At 39.8% G+C, this 25,849-nt stretch overlaps 1 protein-coding gene across 1 annotated transcript; it reads left to right on the forward strand.

Moving 5' to 3' along the window:
* The first annotated feature begins 8,943 nt into the window (after positions 1-8,943).
* Positions 8,944-19,624, forward strand: LOC149921391 (uncharacterized). Its single transcript, XM_090162167.1, has 3 exons — positions 8,944-14,376; positions 16,451-16,508; positions 19,089-19,624. The coding sequence occupies exons 1-3, from the start codon at positions 8,944-8,946 to the stop codon at positions 19,622-19,624; spliced, it is 6,027 nt and encodes a 2,008-aa protein (XP_090018293.1).
* The last annotated feature ends 6,225 nt before the right edge of the window (positions 19,625-25,849 follow it).

Genomic DNA, 25,849 nt, shown 5'->3' on the forward strand with positions numbered 1-25,849 from the left:
ATAGAGCGTTCCATAAAATCGGTGTGGTGTGCTTTCCCCCTTTTGAGTTCGAAGTAGGTGAATGTTTGGCCGGTTTTTCGTGTGAGAGAAAAATATTTAACTGGCAAACCCGTAAGAAATTGAGAGCAGTTGATTTTTAGGAGTAGCGTAGTTGCTAGCCTAGACTTCACTAATTTCCGGCTTTCCGCGCCGTTTTTCTTATTTTAAATGATTTTTGTAATAAATGTATGATGGAAAATAAGCAAAATTCTCTAAAATACTAGTCCCAAATCCACGGGTTTAAAAAGAAACTAGACCATGAACATATTCTTAACCCCAAACATACTTAAACACCTAGGGTCCCTCCTACAACTCCTAAAAGGTACGTCTCTAAAATATTCATATAAAGACAGGACATAAGCCGAATTATCTTAAACCAAAGAATAACAAAAGTTGTTAGTACTGCTGAACTAGCACTATAGTTTGTATGAAAAAATTGGCCGGTTTTGGGCCGATTTTATAGAACGCTCTATTTTAAAAGCGAAACTCGATCAGTTTGTTGAAGAGGGTGGTATTCTTGGTGAATTTCATTGGGACAGTACTAGCTGTACCGGTGCATCTGGGATATTTAAGCAGTCTGGAAACAGCCAGTTGCAGCGAGAGAACCCTACTACTGACAGTCGCACCTTCGACGCCAGCCACTCAACCCTTCAAAAGGCGCGGCAATGGTGCACAGCTGTGGGGATAAGGATGGATGCTAAAGCACCTCCAGCCGACACCCTACTTACATAGGTAAAGGCACCAAAAGTGCCTACACTCAGTTTCCAGCCCCTACCTGACCGAAGTCGGATTTGGAGATTACCAGGGCGCCACCAGCCTTATGGGACCGTGATCCTTTAAGGGCCTCTTGGTAAACTTCAAAATGGACTTCGGCGTGATCGTCGAGGAGCTGAAATTTTATTGGTCGTCACCCAAGTAGTTGAAGTGGCGCGTAAAGAAAATCGGCCATTACATATCGATTTCTGAATTTGAAGAAGGTCTATGACTCCGGTAATCGCGATTTGATTTCCTTAACCATGGCCAACTTTGACTCTCGCGCAATAGCGGCCAGCCCATTCGTTGAAGTTTCTAAGTTAACCTACAAACAAAAATATCTCCCGGCATTGAGCGCCCCTAGCGGAAAATTATTTTTAGAATATTTTTTGCATTGAACGCCGATAGTTTATAGCATGGTTTACAGCGGGAAAATCCTTGATCATGGAATTTTGGCGAATGGGCTGACCGCTATTGCGCGAGTGTCAAAGTTGGCCGTGCCTCAACTCTCGACGAAATAGGCGTACCACGCTAATTGGTCGTCCACCTCTCAGCTTTATACGTTAATGTTAAGTACACGTAACACTTTGGAAAAGTTTCTACAGGATACATACGTAGTGGTGTCGGACTTAAACCGGGATGTCCTCTTTCACCACTTCTCTTCGGCCTTTTTTTTGGAAGCACCCAATAGAAGATTCATTCACCTTTTTACGGATGAAGTCGCAATACCAGGCCTTTTCTTCGCTAACGATCTGCTTAACATGGGAGGTTCCTTGATTGATTTAGAGGGAATTTTGACCTTTCGTGTATAATAAGCCTCTATCTGGATGGCCTCTATCTTTAAATTGTTCAAAAGGTAAAATCATGGAGTTTGGTGTAATTGACGTCCACCTGTCCAATATGGCTGATCTGTTTATTCGACGACCACGAGTTGAGTTGACAATTTCGTACGAATATCTCGGTATAACGTTGAACTCGGGTGTCGACTATCTTCAGTAAGCCGAACCCTGGGAAAGCGGTGGCCGTTCCGGTGTTGACTTACGCAAACGAGGCGATTGGTTTGTCGGATAAAACCGCAAGATGTTTTGAGTAGACGAGTCAGTTCGTAGCAGGAACAGCGATCATCGATGGAAATTTTTGAACATCTCGGGCGGCAATTTAAGGTGAAATGACGTGGTTGACTTTCAAAGACACAGAAACGAATAATTAGTTACGTTGATGAAATGACTTGAAGCAATAATTTAAATATGAAAGTAATTTATTTATAAAAATCAACATATTAATGCGCCGTAGCGAAGTGAGCTGCTAAAGGAACCCAAGTGACACACACTAAATGAGCGCAGGCGAGTATATATATTGTACAATAAAAAACAAGGCAGATTCTTATCTGACGTAACCTTGAGAAAAAAAAATCGTAACGTGGGTACATATACATAAAAAGTCTTTTATCGTAACCTTCAACAGTTATCTTGGAAGCTTAATATTCATGTCGGACTGGCAAGTTTTATTTCATTACCTACAGCACGTGGGATATAGGATCAGGTGTAAGTGTCGTGTTTGCTCACTTTGTCGGTTATTCGAGAGACGAATATGATACGCTTCGCAAATGGTATTGGATCGCTGATCGTGCTGTCGGGGAATCGGCCAATCGTGTGTCGAAGAAAGAAATGGAGAAACACCAAAGCTTGTTGCTGTAACGATGCGAAGAAAAGCCAGAACTGGATCCCTTTTACATGAATGAACAGGCGGCCATTTGTATCTCCGTTTTTTTCGAGGTGAACCATCATGGCCGATTAGCGGTGGACCATCTGAAGACATTGAACATGTAATCCTGAACTGATTGATGTTGATGTTCACTTGAACGGCCTTGGTTAATGCCATAGGCCGATTTACAATTTTTAACGGGCAAAGACGACTTTAAAGGCGCAAAATTCATCCGAGGTAACGTGGTAATGGCCTTATTTGTTAGTAGATGGCGCTCTGATAGCAACATGACGTCATAACGATTTGTTGAAAGTTTTAAGTTTTTAGTAGAAAACGGTTTTGTCGGGATTTGAAATACAAAATTATCTTCCCTGATTGGATAGTTTAAAATTATATAATAGTGCCATCTATGGCGGAGAGTGTTAACTACTGTTAAAATTTATTGTTAATTTAAATTACAAAATTTATATATTTTTAATAACAATTTAAAGTACTATAATTTAGTTATTAATTAATAACTTTTTAAAAAAGTGTATTTTTCATAAATTTTATAGTGTCGCCATCTACCTCAAACATTATTAAATAGGAAGGTACCTCGGGTGGATTTCGCCCCTTTTTGCATATTTCCCTGTAGGCAATATGTGAATGCGTCTATAGATACAACGAAGAAGCGTCTTCTGGAGTGGGCTAAATATATGCCTCAATAAACCCCTCTCTGACTGTTTTGCCCTCCTGTTGAAAAATGCTGCCAGATCTATGTATAGAAATTTATCATCTTTGGCTGTATAAAGAAAAAGCATAGACAAATCATTTATATGTCTAGTCGCAGCAGCACAAACTCTATAATCGGCTATGAATGATCTTTTATTTAAAAGACTGTTCTACGGCGATTTAAATAAATATATTCTCGAGTTAGTCTTGTGCTTCTGCTATTATCTTATTATTTCCTATATAAATTACTATTCTTAATTGTTATGTAACTTTTTAATTTTTAACTGTTTGTGAATTTAAAAAAAAGTTCCTCCCTGATTTAAAAGAGACCTTATGTTATGAGGAGCTCTTGATTAATTCCTTCCGCCAAAGTGTACATGTAAATACCGAGGGGTAAGACACTCAAGAACTCAGGTGTACATTTGCTATTGGAACTCTTATGAACTACCCTGAACTCTAGAGAACTCTCAAGAACTCTCCTGGAGTTCGATCGAACTCCCTCGAACTCTATCGAACTCCCTCGAACTCTATCGAACTTCCACGAACTCCCTTGAACTCCCTTGAACTCCCTCGAACTCCCTCGAACTCCCTTGAACTCCCTCGAACTCCCTCGAACTCTCCTCGAACTCTCCTCGAACTCTCCCGAACTCCCGTGAACTCTGGTGAACTCTCGTGAACTCTGCAGAGTTTGAACTCCCGGTGTACACAAAAATCATAAGTGTCTTACCCCTCGGTAAATACCCATCCCAACAGAATGGCTAAATATATGCAAGCGTGCTTGACAGACATTTTTAAAGTTGTTTGGATTAAGCCGTTAATTTTGGAGCCATCCGAAATGGTTCAACCATTTCAAGACCACGAAATATTTGTATGTGGTCCCATGACGCTGCGTTTCCATCAACTTCAAAGTCGTATTTAAAACGCATATTTCTTAGCGATTTCGTAGATGAGGTGGGTCTGGCATAAATAACACCGGTTATTTCTGTATTAAAGCATATGGGGTGTCTTCATTAATGTTAAGTCTTCCGAATGGAGCTTGGTTGGTCGAACCCTGGTCACATAAAATTCAAGCATAAATAAAAAGAAACCACATAAAGTCAGTCTGTTGGATTTAGATGTTATCCTGTGCAAGTAAAAATCAAGCACAAATAAAAAGAAACAACATAAAGTCAGTCTGTTGGATTTAGATGTTATCCTGTGCAAGTAAAATTCAAGCACAAATAAAAAGAAACAACATAAAGTCAGTCTGTTGGATTTAGATGTTATCCTGTGCAAGTAAAATTCAAGCACAAATAAAAAGAAACAACATAAAGTCAGTCTGTTGGATTTAGATGTTATCCTGTGCAAGTAAAATTCAAGCACAAATAAAAAGAAACAACATAAAGTCAGTCTGTTGGATTTAGATGTTATCCTGTGCAAGTAAAATTCAAGCACAAATAAAAAGAAACAACATAAAGTCAGTCTGTTGGATTTAGATGTTATCCTGTGCAAGTAAAATTCAAGCACAAATAAAAAGAAACAACATAAAGTCAGTCTGTTGGATTTAGATGTTATCCTGTGCAAGTAAAATCCAAGCACAAATAAAAAGAAACAACATAAAGTCAGTCTGTTGGATTTAGATGTTATCCTGTGCAAGTAAAATCCAAGCACAAATAAAAAGAAACAACATAAAGTCAGTCTGTTGGATTTAGATGTTATCCTGTGCAAGTAAAATCCAAGCACAAATAAAAAGAAACAACATAAAGTCAGTCTGTTGGATTTAGATGTTATCCTGTGCAAGTAAAAATCAAGCACAAATAAAAAGAAACAACATAAAGTCAGTCTGTTGGATTTAGATGTTATCCTGTGCAAGTAAAAATCAAGCACAAATAAAAAGAAACAACATAAAGTCAGTCTGTTGGATTTAGATGTTATCCTGTGCAAGTAAAAATCAAGCACAAATAAAAAGAAACAACATAAAGTCAGTCTGTTGGATTTAGATGTTATCCTGTGCAAGTAAAAATCAAGCACAAATAAAAAGAAACAACATAAAGTCAGTCTGTTGGATTTAGATGTTATCCTGTGCAAGTAAAAATCAAGCACAAATAAAAAGAAACAACATAAAGTCAGTCTGTTGGATTTAGATGTTATCCTGTGCAAGTAAAAATCAAGCACAAATAAAAAGAAACAACATAAAGTCAGTCTGTTGGATTTAGATGTTATCCTGTGCAAGTAAAAATCAAGCACAAATAAAAAGAAACAACATAAAGTCAGTCTGTTGGATTTAGATGTTATCCTGTGCAAGTAAAAATCAAGCACAAATAAAAAGAAACAACATAAAGTCAGTCTGTTGGATTTAGATGTTATCCTGTGCAAGTAAAAATCAAGCACAAATAAAAAGAAACAACATAAAGTCAGTCTGTTGGATTTAGATGTTATCCTGTGCAAGTAAAAATCAAGCACAAATAAAAAGAAACAACATGATAAAGTCAGTCTGTTTTATTAAGAAGCAACCAAAATCCAAGCAAATATAATTAGAAACAACATAAATTCAGTGTCTTTGATTTAGATGTTATTATATGCTAGTAAAGTCCGAGCAAAAATAAATAGAAACCACTTTAAGATAGTCTCTTCAAAATTTATAAAAACGTTAGAAAACTAAGTATGAAAGCTTAGTCAATCAGAAGCTTTCTCCATTGAACTATATAACTGTGGCGGATGAGTACAGTTTATGCGTTGTAATCTGGCACGATGGTCTTTTTGTCGATTGGAAGTTTCGTGTTCAAATCCCAGTTCGTTTGTTAAATGTTAATTTTTTGCATTAAAAAAATTGGGGTGGAATTATTAACCGTCACTGCCACTTTAATACTGAATACCAGCTAGGGAGAGAACACCGGATTGGTTGATAGTTGAGCATGCGCATTGCGCAGGGACCGATTTTTGCCTAACGCTGAGAAACAAATAACTATATCATGTTTCCTCGTGGAGCACGTGGCGCCATCTAAGTGAACTGACCGTTATATTTCGGAAATAACAGCTTGACAAAATGGTCGTTTAACTGTAAATTTAGCTATAACTGGGAATTCCTTCAATTAAGACGTAAATTATTAATTGAAATGAATCATCATATACTTGAAAAATGGTTAAAAAAAACCTCGGTAACAATGGAAGTCGCGAAGCGTTGAGACTGTGTCACGCTAAAATTTATCGATGTCGAAAAAATTAATCTTAATGTGGTATCCCTAGCGCTAACAAAGGTGAAAGAAGGGTCTCGTCTGATGGTATGTATATGATCACCCGGGGTTTGGGGTTGTGTCTAGGGGATGATAGGTTTCAGTGAGTAAAGAACTTAACAATCGGGTGTCCAAACCATATATTTAAGTTATCAATATTAATGTAATACACAATAAAACAAGTACTGACGCTTAAAACAATACAATCAACAATTTACCTTAAAATATTAAAATATTCATGCAAATTATACAATATACACTAAAACAATATAATTTTCATGTCGCCGGCTTATATTTAAAATGGGGTGGCGGTTCTCTCTCTCTCGGTAGATAAACAGTAGCACCATAAACGTTTAATAGCTCACCCTGTCGATGGTCGTGCGCGCGATTTGGCTTTGACGGTGGTCCACTCGGACAATCGTGGTCTAAGCAACTTTCGCCTACTTGTACCTCTAGGTATCTTTTTCTCAGGACTTATCCGTCCCTACTCTTATTTTCCTAACTTTAGCTCCTCGCACTCGCTGTCCAAACGTCTTCCTTGACACTCGTCCTTCGACTCTTGGTTTTCTCAACAATCGCCCTCGTGTCCCGGGTTTTTCTTGGCCGAGTTTTGTATATTTTTTTTTGATTGGATAAAGTTGAAAGAACGGTATAGTAAAGATGGTTAAAGCTCTGTTGATTGGTGGGAAAATAGTGGTATGACGAAAAGCGTAGAGTTGGAAGTCGAGAGACTATGAGCTCCTTGGAGAAATATATATATTGTCGGTGGAGGACCATTTATGGTTTTTTATGTTGGAAAGGCGTAAGAGTTTCTTTGAGGAAGCCGAATGTTCGACGGGTATTGAGAGAGAGAGAGAGCGAGAGAGAGAATTCTTTCGCGTCCAGTAGCGCAAATTGGGAGCGGGGAATTAAAATACAATGAGGGGGTACACTTAAAAAAAACATTAAACATAGAATGCGATGGTTTGGCGTGGACACCCGCGAGGAGATGAGAAAATACAAGCGTGTGTTAACATTTGAAAATGCGATACGGGAGAACGAGAATCTTCTTTTACAGCTGGCGACTTAAATTGGGGGGGGGGGGGGAGAGTGGGGAGCTTTAGTCGCATTCGACCGAAATCCCATTCGACCGAAGGCGGTTTTTGAGGTGTCCCATTCGACCGAATTCCGCCGAAACGTGCGGTTTTTATGTGTCCCATTCGACCGTAATCCCATTCGACCGAAGGCGGTTTTTGAGGTGTCCCATTCGACTGAAATCCCATTCGACCGAAGGCGGTTTTTGAGGTGTCCCATTCAACCGAAATCCCATTCGACCGAAATCCCATTCGACCGAAGGCGGTTTTTGAGGTGTCCCATTCGACCGAAATCCCATTCGACCGAAGGCGGTTTTTGAGGTGTCCCATTCGACCGAAATCCCATTCGACCGAAGGCGGTTTTTATGTGTCCCATTCGACCGAACGCTGCTATATAAATTGGCTTTTGCTATGTTTTCAATTTAGTTACTGAAGTCGTTTGCAATGGAGTGGATAGCTAATAAAGGAGGGTATTTATACTTAAATATTAATTATCTTCACCTAGTCAAGAAAAGTAACTGAACCAAAACTGAAATAGTAAACTTAACCAACTCTTACCTAACCTAACCTAACCTAACCTAACCTAACCTAACCTAACCTAACCTAACCTAACCTAACCTAACCTAAACATGGATCTTCGATAGTACATACCTTATAAATAAAATACCAAATCACCCCGCCAATTGGGCTACATTTTAAAATTCTATCGGTCGAATGGGATTCGGTAGAATAGGATTTCGGTTGAATGGGAATGTTGAATAAATTTAATGTTTATCTTATTTTAATTAAGAGTATAATTAATTGCTTAACAATTAATATTAATTTCATAAATGTATAATGGAATTTGGTTTAAAAGCGGTTGCGGAAATTTTGTATCATGTATTTTGTATTTTTTCTTTCAAACGTATTTTCCCATTGTGTTTACTTCAATATCCGGCCGAGAGAAATTCCATCTTTGGTGACCAGTATGAATTCCCCCCTTTCTCGAATCCTCAGCAGCGACGGAAAGTTTTGGGCTTTCTGGTTTAGAACTGGTTTCGGGAAAGCCGAGGCGCCGCTCGAGTTGGGGTTTTTACTCGTCTGGATATTGAGCCCCTAAAAAGGGGGAGTGTATTTTTTTGGTTACTATCTCTTGGATATCGTCACGAGTGGCTGTACCCGTGAAAGTTCGCGAACCTTTCTTGGATTTGGCTTGTACGCGGTACTTTCCCTTTAGTTTTTTGTACAGTCGCGTTTTGTAGTTAATACTAATTTTCTTCATTAATAAAGTTGTTATTTTATTAATCCTCGTATCCCCTTATTACGTCGACTTAATATTTCGCACTCACTCGCCCTACCACGTATACCCGAACCCAGTAATTTGAATTTGCCCCTTTAGATGTTTCAGTCCGTCTAAAGTATAGTCTAAGGCTCTCCCACCCTGCTATTTCGGCGCTTTATTCCACACGTTTATGGTGCCGAGAACCCGGGATAAGTACGGTCGGTTTACACGGAGTGCCTCGCGGAGAGACGAGTCGGACGCCCAGTCGGTAAGTTCCGTGCTATCGGTAGAGCCGTTGGCTAGTACCGGACAATCGGAAATATCGGAAAATTCGGATAGTGAAGGACAATCGGTTAAAATTATCGGTAAAATACCTAACGAACTAGACAAACAAACGCGAAAACGCGAAACCATTCGTAGTCTAACGACGCGTATTATAAACTCTGTAAACGATGAACTTGATCGTGACGACCCGGACACAGACGTTCTAGAAGGAGCCATTCAGCAGCTGAAAGCCAAAGAAAAACTCCTACTACAAGTGGACGCTCAGCTCGAGGATTTGGTCGACGAAGAGAATTTCGATCAAGAGATCCAGGATGCCTTAATATTTCAAGAGAAACTGATCAGCGCCAAATCCGCCGCCAAATTGTTTCTGGATAAAACAAAGGAGGAGACGCCCGTTCGAGAAGTACAACGTACCGCCAAAGTTAAATTGCCGCAACTAGAGATCACCAAATTCAAAGGTGAGCCCCACGCTTGGAGCCATTTCTGGAGTCTCTTCGAGTCCACCATTCATAAGAACAAGGAACTACGGAGCGCTGACAAATTCTTCTACCTGCGGTCGTATTTGGAAGGTCCCGCCGCGATGACGATCGCCGGTTTCAAGCTATCGGACGCCAACTACGAGCCAGCCATCAAACGCCTTAAAGAACGCTACGGTGACAAGAAAGCAATAATCGCCGCTCATCTCGATGCTCTACTCGCTCTAAATCCCGTCAGTCGAGCGACGGATTTAGTCGCGCTAAGGAACCTGTACGACACGTGCGAGGTTCAAATCAGCAGTTTGGAAGCGCTCGGTGTGGAAAGCGACACGTACGGAGGTGGATTGTTAATGGCGATATTAACAAAAAGAATACCGGAAGAACTAGCCTTGCAGTTCAGTCGAACTCACGAATCAGAAGAGGAATGGAAACTGAAAGACCTTCTCCAGTTCCTGCGTAAAGAAATTTCAAGTCGAGAGAAAGCGCGCGCCATGAGTCGGCGGAATCCGGATCCAGTCGCCAGCTCCTCCGCCAGCCAGCCCAGCAGTTACCGTAGCGATCGTTGGAGGGACAGTCGTTCGGATCACCGCAGCGTTAAGCCTAGCCCACCGTCGCTAGCCGCCCTTAACACCGGGATCGAAGTCAAAACCTGCGTCTTCTGCGACAAAACCACGCACAGTAACTTCGATTGCCCGCTGACGAAGGAAGAGATAACCACCGCCGTTATTAAGAAGAGACGCTGCTTCATTTGCTTAAGAGAGAGACATCAAGCGAGAGACTGCCGAGCCAGAAATAAGAACTGTAGGAAATGTGGAAGGAGGCATCACACCACGCTTTGCGACCCTGCAGAGAAGCCGTCTACGGAGGATCAAAGAAATATCACGTCCGACCTGCCAAAAGACGCCCAAGATACAACGGCATTGCTGTCATCAGCCGCTTCAGGACTAGCCAGGGGACCCGTACTTTTGCAGACCGCAAAAGCCTTAGTAGACAGCCCAGATAAAGTCACCACTCTTCAGCTACGTTGTCTGCTAGACAGCGGAAGTCACCTTTCCTTCATCAAGGAAGAACTATCTCGTCAATTGAAACTATCAGTCGTCGGCCAAGAAACACTCAACATCCACAGTTTCGGAAGTGAGAAGCCCGTCCACGTCTCACGTCGAAAGGTGAAGCTCGAATTAAGGAGCGTTCACAACCCCGTGAAACGCGTAATCATAGAGGCCGTCGAAACTCCTGAACTTTGCGGTGCCGTGTTTTCGGTCCCGTCTTCGGAAGTCGCGAAAGAAATGAACAATAGAGGGCTACTAATGGCCGACGTCCCTTCGTCCGCGAAAGATTCGAAAGATAATCACGCGGTAGACATTTTAATCGGATCCGATTATTTTTGGGAAGTTGCGTCCGGAAAAACTGATCGACTTGGAAGCGCGCTCGTCGCCATGGAAACCATTTTTGGATGGACGGTACAAGGACCCACTCTAGTTTCGTCTTCTCTCATCGGAGTTAACACTGTCGCGGTTATGCGGGTGGCAACGGAAGATCCACTTTCAACCCAGCTACGAGCATTTTGGGAGATGGACTCCATTGGAATACGGGAGGCGCAGCAAACGGAAAAAGCGAAGAGTTTCGTCCTCGAAGATTTCGAAAAATCAATCACGTTTAAAAACGGACGATATTCTGTCCCGCTACCGTGGAAAGAAATGAAGAAGTCGTTGGGAGATAACTTCGCCGTAGCCAGAAAAAGAACCACCACCTTAGTTCAGAAACTCAAAGCCGATCCGGAATCATTTCTGAAGTACGACGCTATTATTCAAGAACAGCTGGAGGCAGAAATCATAGAAAAGGTGGATATTACAAAAGAATGCGTCGGTCCAGTCTTCTATCTACCGCACAGGGGCGTACTTCGAGATCAGAGCGTGACCACCAAGCTGAGAATCGTACACGATGGATCATCTGGCAAGCCGTCGCTAAACGACTGTCTGGAAATCGGACCAAATATGAATCCTGACATGTTTGACGTCCTTATTCGATTCAGGGAATGGAGGATAGTATTTACTGGAGACGTCGAAAAAGCGTTTCTTCAGATCGCAATCAATGAAGAAGATCGAGATGCCCTGCGGTTCCTGTGGGTGGAGAGTGCTGATGATCCTAGAAAACCCAAGTTCCAGACTTACCGCTTCACGAGAGTCGCCTTTGGTCTCCGGCCCAGTCCGTTCCTGTTAGCTGCCACGATTCGTTTCCACGCGGAGAAATATCGTCAGGAGAAACCCGCAATTTGCCAGATGCTCAACGACAGTCTATACGTGGACGACCTTCTTTCCGGAGCGGATCAAATAGACACCGCCTTCGAGCTCTCCACCGGAGCCGCCAAAGTACTACGGGATGCAGGGATGAATCTAAGGAAGTTCAAGAGCAACTCAGCCGAGTTACGTCATCTTTGGGGAGATCACTTTCAAGATGAAAGAAACGAGGTTTTCCTCTCCGGATCAACAGAATTAAAAGTCCTTGGCCTTTGGTGGAACGACCAAACAGATTGTTTGCATTACAACGTTGATTCTCTTCTCGAATTCTTGGTCAAGAAAGAAAACACCAAGCGATGGATGCTGCGAGCCGTTTCCAGAATCTTCGATCCTCTCGGATTTTTGGCGCCGTATACCATCCGGGCAAAAATGCTGTTTCAAGTCTTGTGGACGTGGAAGAAACCGGAAGATAGCGAAAAGGAGAAGCCGTGCCCCCTCGAGTGGGACGATCAGCTACCCCCCGAACTAGCAAAGCAGTTTGAAGCCTGGACCAGAGAGTTGGCGGACCTACGGAAAATCAGCATTCCCCGTTTCTATTACGTCGGAACGAACGAAAGCTCAGCGTCGTACACCGAACTCCACTGCTTTGTCGACGCGTCTATTCGCGCCTTTGCTGCCGTAGTATATTTGCGGTTCGAAGAAACTTCCGAACGTGTAGGAACCGTTCTGGTCGCCTCAAAAACAAGAGTCGCGCCGCTGAAAAAATTGACTCTGCCGCGACTGGAACTCATGGGAGCAGTACTAGGAGTGAGACTCGTCGCTCATCTATTGAAAACATTCAGCAAGCCTCCCAGTGCAGTCAAGTATTGGACAGATTCAACTATAGCCTTGAATTGGATCCAGAAGGAGCCAGGTCACTTACGACCGTTCGAAGGAAATCGAGTTAGAGAAATTCAGTCCCTCTCCAACCCGCAAAACTGGCGCCATTGCAAGGGAGTAGAGAATCCAGCAGACGTACCATCCCGAGGTCAGAGCATCGACGCCCTCGCCAATAACGGACTCTGGTGGAAAGGACCGAGTTGGCTTAGTTTAAGCCGGGAGCATCAACCTAACACGCCGCTGAAGGATCTCGACGTTGACAGAGCAGCTACCGAAGAGGGGCTGAGAGCAGTGTACAAATCCGTTTCATCCGCCGTCGCTGCTGTGGAAAAAACGCCCGCCCCCCTATTTGAGCTAAAGAAGTTCAGTTCCCTGATGAAGCTATACAGAAACACCGCGTGGTTCGTCCGGTTCACAAAGTACCTCCGGGAACCAAAGAACGTACGCTCAGGACCACTGACCGCCGAGGAGATTTCAAACGCCGAGCGTATTTGGATTCTACAAGCGCAAAGAGAAAGCTACCCAGAAGAGGTCGCTAACCTAACCATCAAGGAGTCGCTGAACCGAGATTCGAAGATCCTGTCCTTGACACCCAGCCTGAACGAAGACGGCCTACTAATCGTTGGAGGAAGAATACCACCTACCGAAACGTTAACGTATAGCGAGCGCCATCCATTCATCCTGCCCAGTCAACATTATCTTTCGGAATTAATTGCGCGGTATCATCATAATCGGCTACAGCATGCGGGAATAAACGAAACTCTAGTTGACATTCGAGAACGGATTTGGATTGTCAAGGGCCGGCAACTAATTGGTCGTGTTATCCACGCGTGTAACGTGTGTAGGTTATTTCGCGCTAAACCATCAGTGGCGGAAATGGCTCCGTTGCCTGTATCGCGTACGACACCCGCCGCACCATTCCAAGTTTGCGGCACGGACTTTGCCGGACCACTCTACACGCGCAACGGGGATAAATGTTACATAGCCCTTTTCACTTGCGGCGTTACTCGCGCTATACATCTAGAACTTGTGAGCAGTCTATCTACGGAAAACTTTATGCTAGCCTTTAGACGATTCGTGGCGCGTCGTGGAATCCCTCATCAGATGTTTTCCGATAACGCGAAAACCTTTAAACGCGCGGATTCGGACTTGCGAAAACTCGCGGAAAATATTCGTCAACCTACAGTCACGAATTATTTAGCGGAGCACCGTATCACCTGGCATTACATCGTGGATCGAGCAGCGCATTGGGGAGGATTCTGGGAGCGTCTCGTCCGATCCGTAAAAAATTCCCTCCGAAGAGTTCTGGGACGGGCCCATCTCAACTACGAGCAGCTAGAGACTACCTTGGCAGAGATCGAGGCCACAATCAATTCCCGGCCTCTCAGTTGCGTCTACGCGGAAGCCGGAGAACCAGCCCCTCTCACTCCGGCGAACTTCTTGACCGGAGACCGTCTCACAGCTTTGCCATCACGAGTCTTCTCCAAGCAAAAGGAGCCCAATTCTACTGAGAGAGCGCTAAAACTACGATGGAAGCACCATCAAAGCCTTCAGGATCAATTCTGGTCACGTTGGAAAAAGGACTACCTCCTGGAATTACGCAACGCTCATCATCGCACCAAATTGCACCCAACCAAAGAGCTCAAAGTCAACGACGTCGTCTTAATCGAGGAAGACAAACTTCCAAGACTTTCGTGGAAAATGGCAATCGTCGAAAAGCCATTCCCTGGACGCCTCGACGGTGTGGTAAGATCATGCCTTCTTAGATTACCCAATGGTACTAAACTTAAACGACCAGTGAAAATGTTATACAACTTAGAACTTTCGGCCACCGATCCCTAATACTTTCACTACGTTCAACGCGGGGGAGCGTGTTGAATAAATTTAATGTTTATCTTATTTTAATTAAGAGTATAATTAATTGCTTAACAATTAATATTAATTTCATAAATGTATAATGGAATTTGGTTTAAAAGCGGTTGCGGAAATTTTGTATCATGTATTTTGTATTTTTTCTTTCAAACGTATTTTCCCATTGTGTTTACTTCAATATCCGGCCGAGAGAAATTCCATCTTTGGTGACCAGTATGAATTCCCCCCTTTCTCGAATCCTCAGCAGCGACGGAAAGTTTTGGGCTTTCTGGTTTAGAACTGGTTTCGGGAAAGCCGAGGCGCCGCTCGAGTTGGGGTTTTTACTCGTCTGGATATTGAGCCCCTAAAAAGGGGGAGTGTATTTTTTGGTTACTATCTCTTGGATATCGTCACGAGTGGCTGTACCCGTGAAAGTTCGCGAACCTTTCTTGGATTTGGCTTGTACGCGGTACTTTCCCTTTAGTTTTTTGTACAGTCGCGTTTTGTAGTTAATACTAATTTTCTTCATTAATAAAGTTGTTATTTTATTAATCCTCGTATCCCCTTATTACGTCGACTTAATATTTCGCACTCACTCGCCCTACCACGTATACCCGAACCCAGTAATTTGAATTTCCCCCTTTAGATGTTTCAGTCCGTCTAAAGTATAGTCTAAGGCTCTCCCACCCTGCTATTTCGGCGCTTTATTCCACAGGGAATAAACGGAGTGGGGAATGGACGGACCGTGGCCTTTGGTCCTCCAAGCCACTCTTAAGGGCGACTCTGCGAAAGACCTAGGGGGCGTTATTTGCAGAGTTCGGGTCGTAAACCTGACAACCGTCATGCAGAGCGTCCAGCGCTCATACACGACGATTGATAGTTTCAAGTCGAAAATTGAGAACAAACGTTTTATTGTATTTTACCGTTTTCTTGTTATATGGTTCCGAAAATAAAAATTGCTTTAAAATTATAAAGAAAGATTTCGAAAATAAAAAATCATCGAGAAATACAAAATTACAATTAAACTGAAATAAAAAATAAATGCGAATAAGCTAATTAAATTGGTCCATTAAAAATATATATTCAATAAATGTCAACGTGACATCCAAGGGACTATTATAATGCGATAAATTTTTAAATGTGACAACTGGCAGCCATGCTGTTATGAAATGTTCCACTTTTTTCCTACTCCCAACTTCCAAAAACCTTTCGAGGCCGGAAATCCTTTGGAATTTATTTTACCGTCAATTATAATTCTGTACATTAAAATGTGTTGTGAAGATAATTGGATTTTTCCATTTTATCTAGCTTGAATTTTATTTCTTTAAAGCAAATGGCACGACGACGGGATTCGAAACAGCGTTTACGACACGATTGCGATTGGTAACGGTAGATGCCGCCACTGCGTCGAAGGCACTTTCCACAACGAGTCTGTAGTAAATACTAATCGTGTCTTTAGAATTCTGATTTTATAGGTTATAACGAAAGTAAGTTGTTCGTGATTTTTAAGACTATAGTTATTGGTTATTATAGTTTTCTGGTCTAATTTATAGTTGATTATAGAATTGGCGAATCAAAGCCGCGTTGAAGGTCTGTTTTTTGTTAACGGGTAGGTTTTTTGTTGATAAATTTAATGGAAAACGGACTAGAATCTAAAGTTTTAAATTATTCACTAAGATAACTAAACTAGTGTATATTTTATTTCTATCACTAATTTTGATAGAATATTCATTTGGAAAAAATGTCATTATTATAGAATGGTCCTAAAATCCAATTCGGGCCTATAGTTTAAGAAAACATTACCCCCAATAAAAAAATTATATTTAGTTCAAATTATTTTTGATGCATGTACATCATTTCACTGTGGGCTACCTAAAATAAGATTTAATTTTGAAAAACGAACCTAAATGGGATGTTTTTTCTATAGAAAAGTCCTTTTTCCAGGTTAATTATTATTTGCTTGTCTCAGTTTGTCGAGATTTTAAAAATTACAGGTTTGCCCTTGAGTTTCTCAAATCTATTGCTAGGTACGTGAAGCGCTCTTCATTAAGGTCCGCTCATCTTTGGACTGAAAGAGAAACTCCTCTATTTAATTAAACTCAAATTTTTATTTTCGATCAACTCGCTAATTGATAGCTAAATATCGAGGCAGCTTCTCTCAATTATTTGTAAATTTCCCGCTCATTTCGACTCTAAACGCTCTAAAATGAGCGGAGCCCGCCCATGACGGCTATTCATAAAAATAAACAAGTTAAAGCAACTACGTACTTCGGTATCTTCCCATTGCGCCGAATTCCCATTTAACCGAATTCCCATTAGACCGAATTCCGCCAATGTTTTTGATGAAATGAGACCAAAGTCGGGTTTTGTATTTTTCTAATCGACCGACCCAATATTCACAATTGAGCGACCGCAAAAAAAAATAGTTTTTCTTTCTACTCTTTTAGTTTTTGTCTGCTTTGACCGCTTTAAAAATTGCCTGGTTAGGTGAGGTTAGGTTAGGTAAAACTGCATGCTGTTCTGACAGATGCTGAAACGGATAAAACCGACAATCCCATTAGACCGAATCCTAAATCCGCCAAAGTGCAGCTTTTTTGGTTGAATGGGATTGGGTTCGGTCGAATGGGATTCAGCGCGATGGAGCAGATTCCGTACTTTTACCAATGACCTTTAAATTTTGGCCACAATCGAACGCAACAGAAACGAAACAAATCAGTCAGAACCACCCGTCTGACTTCTTATGCATGTACTACACCCCGATTATTTACATATTTAAAATTTTTGATCAGATAGACACCGTAGAAATCTAAATACTCCTATTAAATGTTAAAAAGAAAACAATTTACATATATGCAGGGGCGTAGACAGACCAAGGCGGTGACACACGGGGCATGTCCCCCTTATGACTATGGTTACCTCCCAGTAACCAACTCCTGACTAAATTCAAGAATATCCTTATTTCGAATCAGAGATAATGATTATTTTGTGGTGATTTTAAGCGTTGCTGCCAATCCCCCCCCCCCCCGTTCTAACAGTAAGCTCCTCCCATCAAGAGTCAATCAAATGAATCTGTTCCATTGCACCGAATCCCATTCGACCGAACCCAATCCCATTCGCACTTTGGCGGATTTATGATTCGGTCTAATGGGACTGTCCCATTCGACCGAAAAAGCCGCACTTCTCCGGGTTTAAGATTCGGTTTTATCCGTTTCAGCATCTGTCAGAACAGCATGCAAAGTTACCTAACCTAACCTAACCTAACCTAACCTGACCTCACCTCACCTCACCTCACCTAACCTATAAGCTAACCTAACCTAACCTAACCTAACAGACTTAAAAATATATTAAAACGTTCCCATAAAAAATCAAAAGGAGTTGAAAGAAAAACTATTTTTTTTTGCGGTCGCTCAACTGTGAATATTGCATCGGTCGATTAGAAAAATACAAAACCTGCCTTTGGGCTAATTTCATCAAAAACATTGGCGGAATTCGGTCTAATGGGAATTCGGTCTAATGGGAATTCGGTCGAATGGGATTCGGCGCAATGGGAAGATACCAATCAGATCAGTCCGCTATCTCATTGGTTCAAAAACGGTTCAGTACACGACGATGAATAAAAAAGAAATTTATATAATATCTACCCAACGAACCGAACAGAAACATACAAAAGTTTATGACAAAGTTTGTCTCCCTACAAAATCTGGGCTGAGAAACTTTCTTAAGCCTTTGATGCCGTCATTTAAGTCTTTTTTCCCGCGCAAAGAAAACGTAGACCCAAAAGGGGGACGACAGGGGATGGAAACAGTTTCAAAGGCCCAATGGGTCGACGAGACAAAAAAACGGGGGGTTACGATTTCGACTTTTGGGGATACTTCCGAAAGAACATGAATAGGCAGTCTTCTCAGTAGGAACCGTTTTTAAGAAGTCTCCAGTCTTTTTAATTGATTTTCCAGCTTTATGAGCAACGACTGCAGCGCCCCCCGCGAAGAAGCGACGCGTCTCGCAATTACACACCGAAGCCTTTTCCGCAACGATTAGAACTGACGTTGCAATTTTTCCCGACCAGCAATTTCAACCCCCCAAAACACCCCTTCGAGCCTTCTTACTACCAACGCCTAAGCCTCAGCGTCTCAGCCTCGCTACGCCTTGGCCCACGCTTCCTTCGTTATCTTCTCTTTTATTAAATATAGTGGTTTTTCTTTCTCTAGCTGCCGGATGAAAGGCCCCTGTCCAATTGCTAAAAACGGAAGATTTGGTGGTTTTGTACCCTCCCAAAACAATCTTTTCCCCCTCGTAGTCCTCTTTCCCCCCGTAAATGTCTGATGAGAAATTCATATTTTAAAAACGAATGGTCCGAGTTTTACGCATCCCAGTCAATTTATAAATATCCGCAACATCGCTCGTTCGGATTTTGATTAAATTCGTCAAGGAAATATTCTTCATTTACTTCAGGGTCTAAAAAAATCCAATTTCAATGTGTGGTGAGGTACTTAAAAAGCATTGCGATATTTAAAAATATAACTTTTATTAAAGCAATTACCATATAGCTACAACTTAACGTAATTACCAACAACTGACAAATATTGAACATAACCAACAACTGTCAGATATTGAACCTAACTACCAACAACTGACAAATATTGAACGTAATTACCAACAACTAACAAATATTGAACATAACCAACAATTGACAGATATTGAACCTAACTACCAACAACTGACAAATATTGAACGTAATTACCAACAACTGAAAAATATTGAACATAACCAACAACTGACAGATATTGAACCTAACTACCAACAACTGACAAATAATGATCGTAATTACCAACAACTGACAAATATTGAACGTAATTACCAACAACTGACAAATATTGAACATAACCAACAACTGACAGATATTGAACCTAACTACCAACAACTGACAAATATTGAACGTAATTACCAACAACTGACAAATATTGAACGTAATTACCAACAACTGACAAATATTGAACGCAATTACCAAAAACTGACAAATATTGAACGTAATTACCAACAACTAACAATTATTGAACATAATTACCAACAACTGACCATTATAATTACCAACAGAACTATAATTAACGTAATTTTAGCTTTAGCTACAACTGAAAAATATTGAACTTGATTACCATTTCCAATTTAGCTTATAAATAAAAAAGTAATTACCAATTTTGTTACAACTTACAATTAATGAACGTAATTACCATTATAGATACCACTTACAAAAGAAGCATAATTTCAAACTTAATTAAAACGCGTACATGATAATAATTTACGTTTAAGTAGCTTGAGTTTGATTAATTAATTAATAGACGTCATTGTGAAAATATAATGGGCTAGCTTATTAATATTTCTAACATACTTATGGTTAAACTTGTTATACGTAATAGACTTTTGTACATTGTTTCTGTTAATGAAAATCGCGTATATGATAACAACGGAAGTTTAAGATACTGAAGATTGATTGATTAATTAATTGAAGCATATTGAAAATCGGATGCGCTAATCAATTAACCTTTCTGACATAATTAGGGTTAAATGTCTTACTAATGGTTTTTATATTCTTTATATCAATGATAACAACGGAAGTTGAAGTAACTGAAGTTAGTAGACCTTTAAGCGAGACGGTCAAAAAAAGAATAGATGAAAAATGAGGTCAAGAGGAATCTAAATCAATATCCTTCCCCTTCGGCTTCCACTTCCCTTTAAAGCAACCCCAAGACGCAATCAACTTTTTCCCGAAACTATCTCTATAAGCCGCGAGCGTTTTTCGCTTTTTCCTTATCCAACCGATAGAGAAAATTTAAGATAAAAAGTGCGCGGATAAAAGAAGCGAGATAAATGTTTCTTCCTTTCTTCGGAATAAGAAATACTTCTTCACCTTTGGGTATAATGTCGCGTTGACATTAGTGCAGTTTTATTCAATTCAATAGGACTGTTTGTATCTTTTAGGTTATATGGAAAATTGATCCGCTCAACGCAACAGTTTTCCGAAGTTCTCGGGGTACATTGCCACCGAAAGAATTTCAAATTTCACTAAAGGAGAACACTCTATTTTTTGCCCGTCTAGCGCTCTCTATAGAACTCGTGTCCGAAGCAGATGACAAAACCCGAGGGTACAAAAGGTTTAGGGAAAATGTATTTTTTGCAGCTCTGGCGTACCGGATGAAGTCGGAAATCTCGCTTCGGGCTAGAAGTCTCTCGAACGAGTTCGAAGAAAGAGACGTCTTTGTCATTATAACTAAGGCTTGAATTTTGTATTACTGAAATTTGTTTTATATTAAGGATATTGTTGGCTAAGTTTAATTATAATTTAGTGCTTACCGTGAAAATGTTTAATAATAGAGGCTATCGTGTTTGAAGGCCCTTTTCCAAAGGTTTTGGCCTATCGTTGAAGGTCGTCTTGCAAATGATTTAAATCCCGTTTCAAGATCGACTTGCAAGATATTTAAACCCCGTTTCAATGTTGTCTTGCAAAAGATTTGAACCGCGTTTCAAGGTCGTCTTGCAAAAGATTTAAATCCCGTTTCAATGTTGTCTTGCAAAAGATTTTAACCGCGTTTCAAGGTCGTCTTGCCAAAGATTAAAATCCCGTTTCAAGGTCCTCTTGCAAAATATTTAAAACCCCGTTTCAAAGTCCTCTTGGAAAAGATTTAAATCCCGTTTCAAGGTCGTCTTGCAAAATATTTAAATCCCGTTTCAAGGTCATCTTGCAAAAGATTTAAATTCCGTTTCAAGGTCGTCTTGCAAAAGATTTAACTCCCGTTTCAAGGTCGTCTTGCAAAAGATTTAAATCCCGTTTCAAGGTCGTCTTGCAAAATATTTAAATCCCGATTCAAGGTCGTCTTGCAAAAGAATTAAATCCCGTTTATCTATCTGATCAATAGTTGTAATATTTCCTCTTCCGTTTTACAAAGGCGCAATTTTCAAATAAGAGCACCCATGTTAAAAATGTCCATAAAATAAATAAAATAAAATGTTAATCTTATAATCTTCTAAAAATTAAAATTAGTAATGTTAGTAAAATTAAACTTTAAGAAAATATCCATTGTTAAAATAATTCTAGATAGTAAAATACTCTAATAAAATATTTCATTGTATGTAAGTTTCAAAACGTAAAAACCCAAAGGGATTAGAACCGTTCGCGGACTAGCCCAAAAATATATTTCTCAATGTATTGAAACTCAATTTCACTCGGTTGTCAATAAGGGACGTCAGCCCCGACTCCATTGACGCTGCAACCGAGCTTTCCTTTTGTATTGTATTGTAAAAACATGTTACTTCAAATTCATTCTCGCTCGGAGAAAGAGGTCGGTTTGGAATGGTCCAAAATTTGACCATGCCAAACATAAAATAAAAACTTTCAAACTAAAACTTTGTCGTCATTTAATTAAGTCTTAGGCTCGTTTAGAAACTTCCCAAACTAAAACAAAACAAAACCACTACAACGCTTTAAATATCATTTTTCAGTCGGTGATATTTAGAAAAATATAGCTCTCCCAGAACCAGTAAAAATAGAATTCGATTAAAACAAAACCCGAATTTCTACAACCCACAGATAAAAATTATCTCAGAACTTACGGAGTAAATATCACCATATAAATTAACGTACAAAAATTAGCAGTTTCAGGTCCAATTGTTAGTCCTTAATCTCCTTATATCTGTAAAATCGTTTAAAACGGGCTTGCCATGACCTTTTTAATGTAGAAGTGGATGTTATCACGAATGACGGTTTTTAATTTCAATTTAATTTTTAAGTGGGAAAATATTTTTACGAAAATACTAAATTTTACAACCCTTCCAAGCTCTTACTTCGTACTTGTAGCAGACAATAAATTTCACCTAAATCTAAGCTAATAATATTTAACATAGATCACTTTACTTAGCGGACTATATTTCCGGCGGAGGCCGATAATCCCCGCCTTTGTTAGTCGTCGAAGGTAGCAGTGACTTCCAGTATAGTTCATACAAACCTTCATGGAAAAAAAATCCAGTTCATATTGCGATAATAAGCAACGATTTTACTATAAGTTTAGAATAACGTTTCAAAATAAAATATATTCACTCAATTAAGATTAATTACGTTTGAAAGACCCTTAGTATGACGCCATTGCTTTATCCATAGCTGACTTTTGAAACGTAATTATATACTTATGATATTACGACACCAAAGCGCCAAATAATGAAAATAAATAATTCGAAATACTAAGCATCACGGAAAATCCAGGTGGTGTCTGGTGTCTGACTAAATTGAAAAAAAAAAGCATAAACATCATACGGCAAAGTTTGGGATAAGAAATTTCTGAAATCCTTTCAAATCTGCGGGTTTATTGAATATGGAGGTGGTACTCGTTGCACTTTTATAGCAACCGTTAGTATGAATGTATCGGTATGCCGGACGAATTCCGTATAAGTCCTTAGCTATAAGTTTGAGTAGAAGAGGAAAAAATTTCGATAAGACCCAGGCTTCAAACCTGCCCAGACCTGTCGGCCACCTGTCACGGGCCAACGAAATTGGGATTGCAGAATAAGGGGGCCAGAGAGATTGGGGATATACCCCCCCCCCGTGGAGAGAATCTCAAGCAGACCAAGGACGTTTCCTTCGTCTCGCCAATATATGTGGCACGATATAGAATTTTCTCTGTCGGATTCGACCAGGAGGTAAAATAAGGCGCACCATGACAGACATTTCGGATTCTTCCCTTTTTCTTTGAGTCGATGGAGCTCTACAGAAAGCCTTCCCTTTTCAACCGCGAGTTTGTCCCGGGTTTTTCTATTCGTTGATGTTCATTTCAGTATTCAGAAATAAAAAAATTAAAGCAGACTCCACCTTCCCCCCCTCCCAAAAAAAGGGGTTTTTTGCTTCATCGTGGGTTATAAAATTGTGTATAACCAACGGGTGACCAACTTGACGGTGCAACGTGGGGATTGAAAACGAAGATTGTACCCGTTTACACGGTTTAAATTGAACTGCAAATTCTCGAATTTTTAAAAATTTAAAATATATTCCGATGGTTTGAAACCCGGAAGTAGATAAATATATGCGAGGTGTAGTTAACGTTCCAAACTCAACTCTTTTCTTTTTTAATCAGTGCTAAAAATCTCACTTGGGAGAAGAACCGAAAGAACTTTACGGCTGGGCCAAGCAAAAACTACTCGTGTTTTTACGTCGTTCGCCATTTCGGGGCGTACCAGGATATATAATGGGATGAAATAGATTAGGCTGCTTAAAGTCTTGAGCCACTTGATGAAAACTTGAAACTACTCCTTGCACGTAGTGTTTGCAAGTTATCTCCTCACTGGTTAGAGGTGCTTTTTTTCTAGGCTAATACCCAAGGCACCACCCATTTCATCAAGCGAATTTTAATGCCTTTAAACAGGTGGCCGGGTTACAATACTCTTCGGTTTCCCCTTTTCATAAAAACTGGTTGAAGTTAACGCTAATAGTAGGTGGTTTTTTTTCGCCTGTCCGAGGACAAAAAGTGTAAACTTTTTACCCTAAAACGTTTTATTCGCCTGTTCTCGGGGTAAGATTTACCCTGTCCCGAATTTTGTTCGCTTGTCCCAGAGCTCAAATGTTACACTTTTTACTAGAGGGAGTAATCTAGCTTATATAGAAAATTCGTCCGCTTAAATTTCGTTTCACGAAAACATGACGGGTTTTGAACATCTTCACATGTGGCAAGCTTTTAATAACGAATATCCAATTGTTAAATGCTATTTAAAAGTTGCTTGATGACTTAGACCTAAGGTGGTATCTTGGGTATTAGCCTAGCTGATTATTATTAATATGACCTCCAGGATTGGATGGAAGGAATCTTGGTGATCGTGGCATTTGGGAAAATACAATCAAAGGAACCGGATATCAGCGAGTCAACACTGCCCACTGGTTAAAGGGTTTTTTCCCCGAGTTCTTCGGTTCCCCTTACCATAAAAACGTGTAGAGGTAAACGGTAATAGTGTGCTGACTCGCGTGGCATGAAGGGCTTGCCACTACCCTCCTGAGCATTGTAACCCGGCCACCTGAATAAAGGCATTTAAAGTCGCTCGATGACTTGGGTCTAAGGTTGTGCCATGGATTTTAACCTAGCTGATTATTATTATTATTATTAGTTCCGAATGGTTAATGTTTACTACGACACACATTCCAATTGACGCTTCTAAAACGTTCGATCGTTAAATTGTAAGATTTATTAAGAATGAGAACGTCCACAGGGTCATAATGTCAGAACCGTCCTTTGAGTAGGGCGAGCGAGGCAGTGGCCCAGGGCGCCAAAGTTCTAGAAGCGCAAAATCAAAGATTTTCATTTAAATTGGATATTGAAAATTTAAAAATTCCTACCTAAGGTTCTGGGGGCGCCATTTTTTTTTGCCCAGGGCGCCATTTGGCCTAGGTACTGCTCTGCATAATGTTTTGATAGTCATAGTCTTTAAAACTATCGGTGCAAATAATGTAATAAAATTTGTAGAACCGAATATTGTCATTTTCAAATTTGAAATTTGTATTCGCGTTCTTCAGCGAAATTTACACTAATAATTGCAATCGGTAAGAAGTGTCGACTGTTAAAAATAATCTTTAAAATTTCAGCTAGGCTAAGCCAGCAAGGCTAAGACCCAAAGCACCACCTTAGGGCCTAGTCAGCCAGTAACGTTCAGTGACTTTAATTAAAAATATTAAAAATATTATTCAATGCTACCAAACAGTGAAATAGTTTTTGGAAAATATTTGGAATTTTAATTTTTGAATAATAATTTAGAAGTTCTAACCTTAAACAGTTCCTCACTAAGGCTTATCCAATTTTAAAATTAGTATTATAAACTAATGTCTTTAAATACATTTGGACATTATAAACTAATATATTAAAATAGATTTGGACATTATAAACTAATATATTAAAATAGATTTGGACATTATAATCTAATATATTTAAATACATTTGGCTATTAAAAACTAATATATTTAAATTCATTTGGACATTATAAACTAATATATTAAAATAGATTTGGTTATTACAATCTAATTTATTGAAATACATTTGGTCATTATAAACTAATTTATCTAAATAAAATTGGTTATTATAAACTAATTTATTTAAATACATTTGGTAAATAAAAACTATAATATCTTTAAATACATTTGGTAAATATAAACTATAATATCTTTAAATACATTTGGTCATTATAAACTATAATATATTTAAATACATTTGGTCATTATAAACTAATATCTTCAAATACATTTGGTCATTATTAAACTAATATCTTTAAATACATTTGGTCCTTGTAAACTTATATCTTTAAATAAATTTAGTTAATTTTAAGGAAAATAGATGGCGGCCTTTGA

Source organism: Leiobunum rupestre, chromosome 11 (assembly GCF_980474605.1).
Source record: "Leiobunum rupestre chromosome 11, qqLeiRupe1.1.hap1, whole genome shotgun sequence".
NCBI classification, from domain to species: domain Eukaryota; kingdom Metazoa; phylum Arthropoda; class Arachnida; order Opiliones; family Sclerosomatidae; genus Leiobunum; species Leiobunum rupestre.

Excerpts from the sequence above, each read along its gene's own strand:
- LOC149921391 (XM_090162167.1), top strand. The coding sequence starts at position 8,944 with ATGGTGCCGAGAACCCGGGATAAGTACGGTCGGTTTACACGGAGTGCC. Across the intron at positions 14,377-16,450 it reads CTGGACGCCTCGACGGTGTG|TTTGTCGAGATTTTAAAAAT; the intron begins GTAAGATCATGC and ends TGCTTGTCTCAG. Across the intron at positions 16,509-19,088 it reads TTTCTCAAATCTATTGCTAG|ATATTGAACCTAACTACCAA; the intron begins GTACGTGAAGCG and ends AACAACTGTCAG.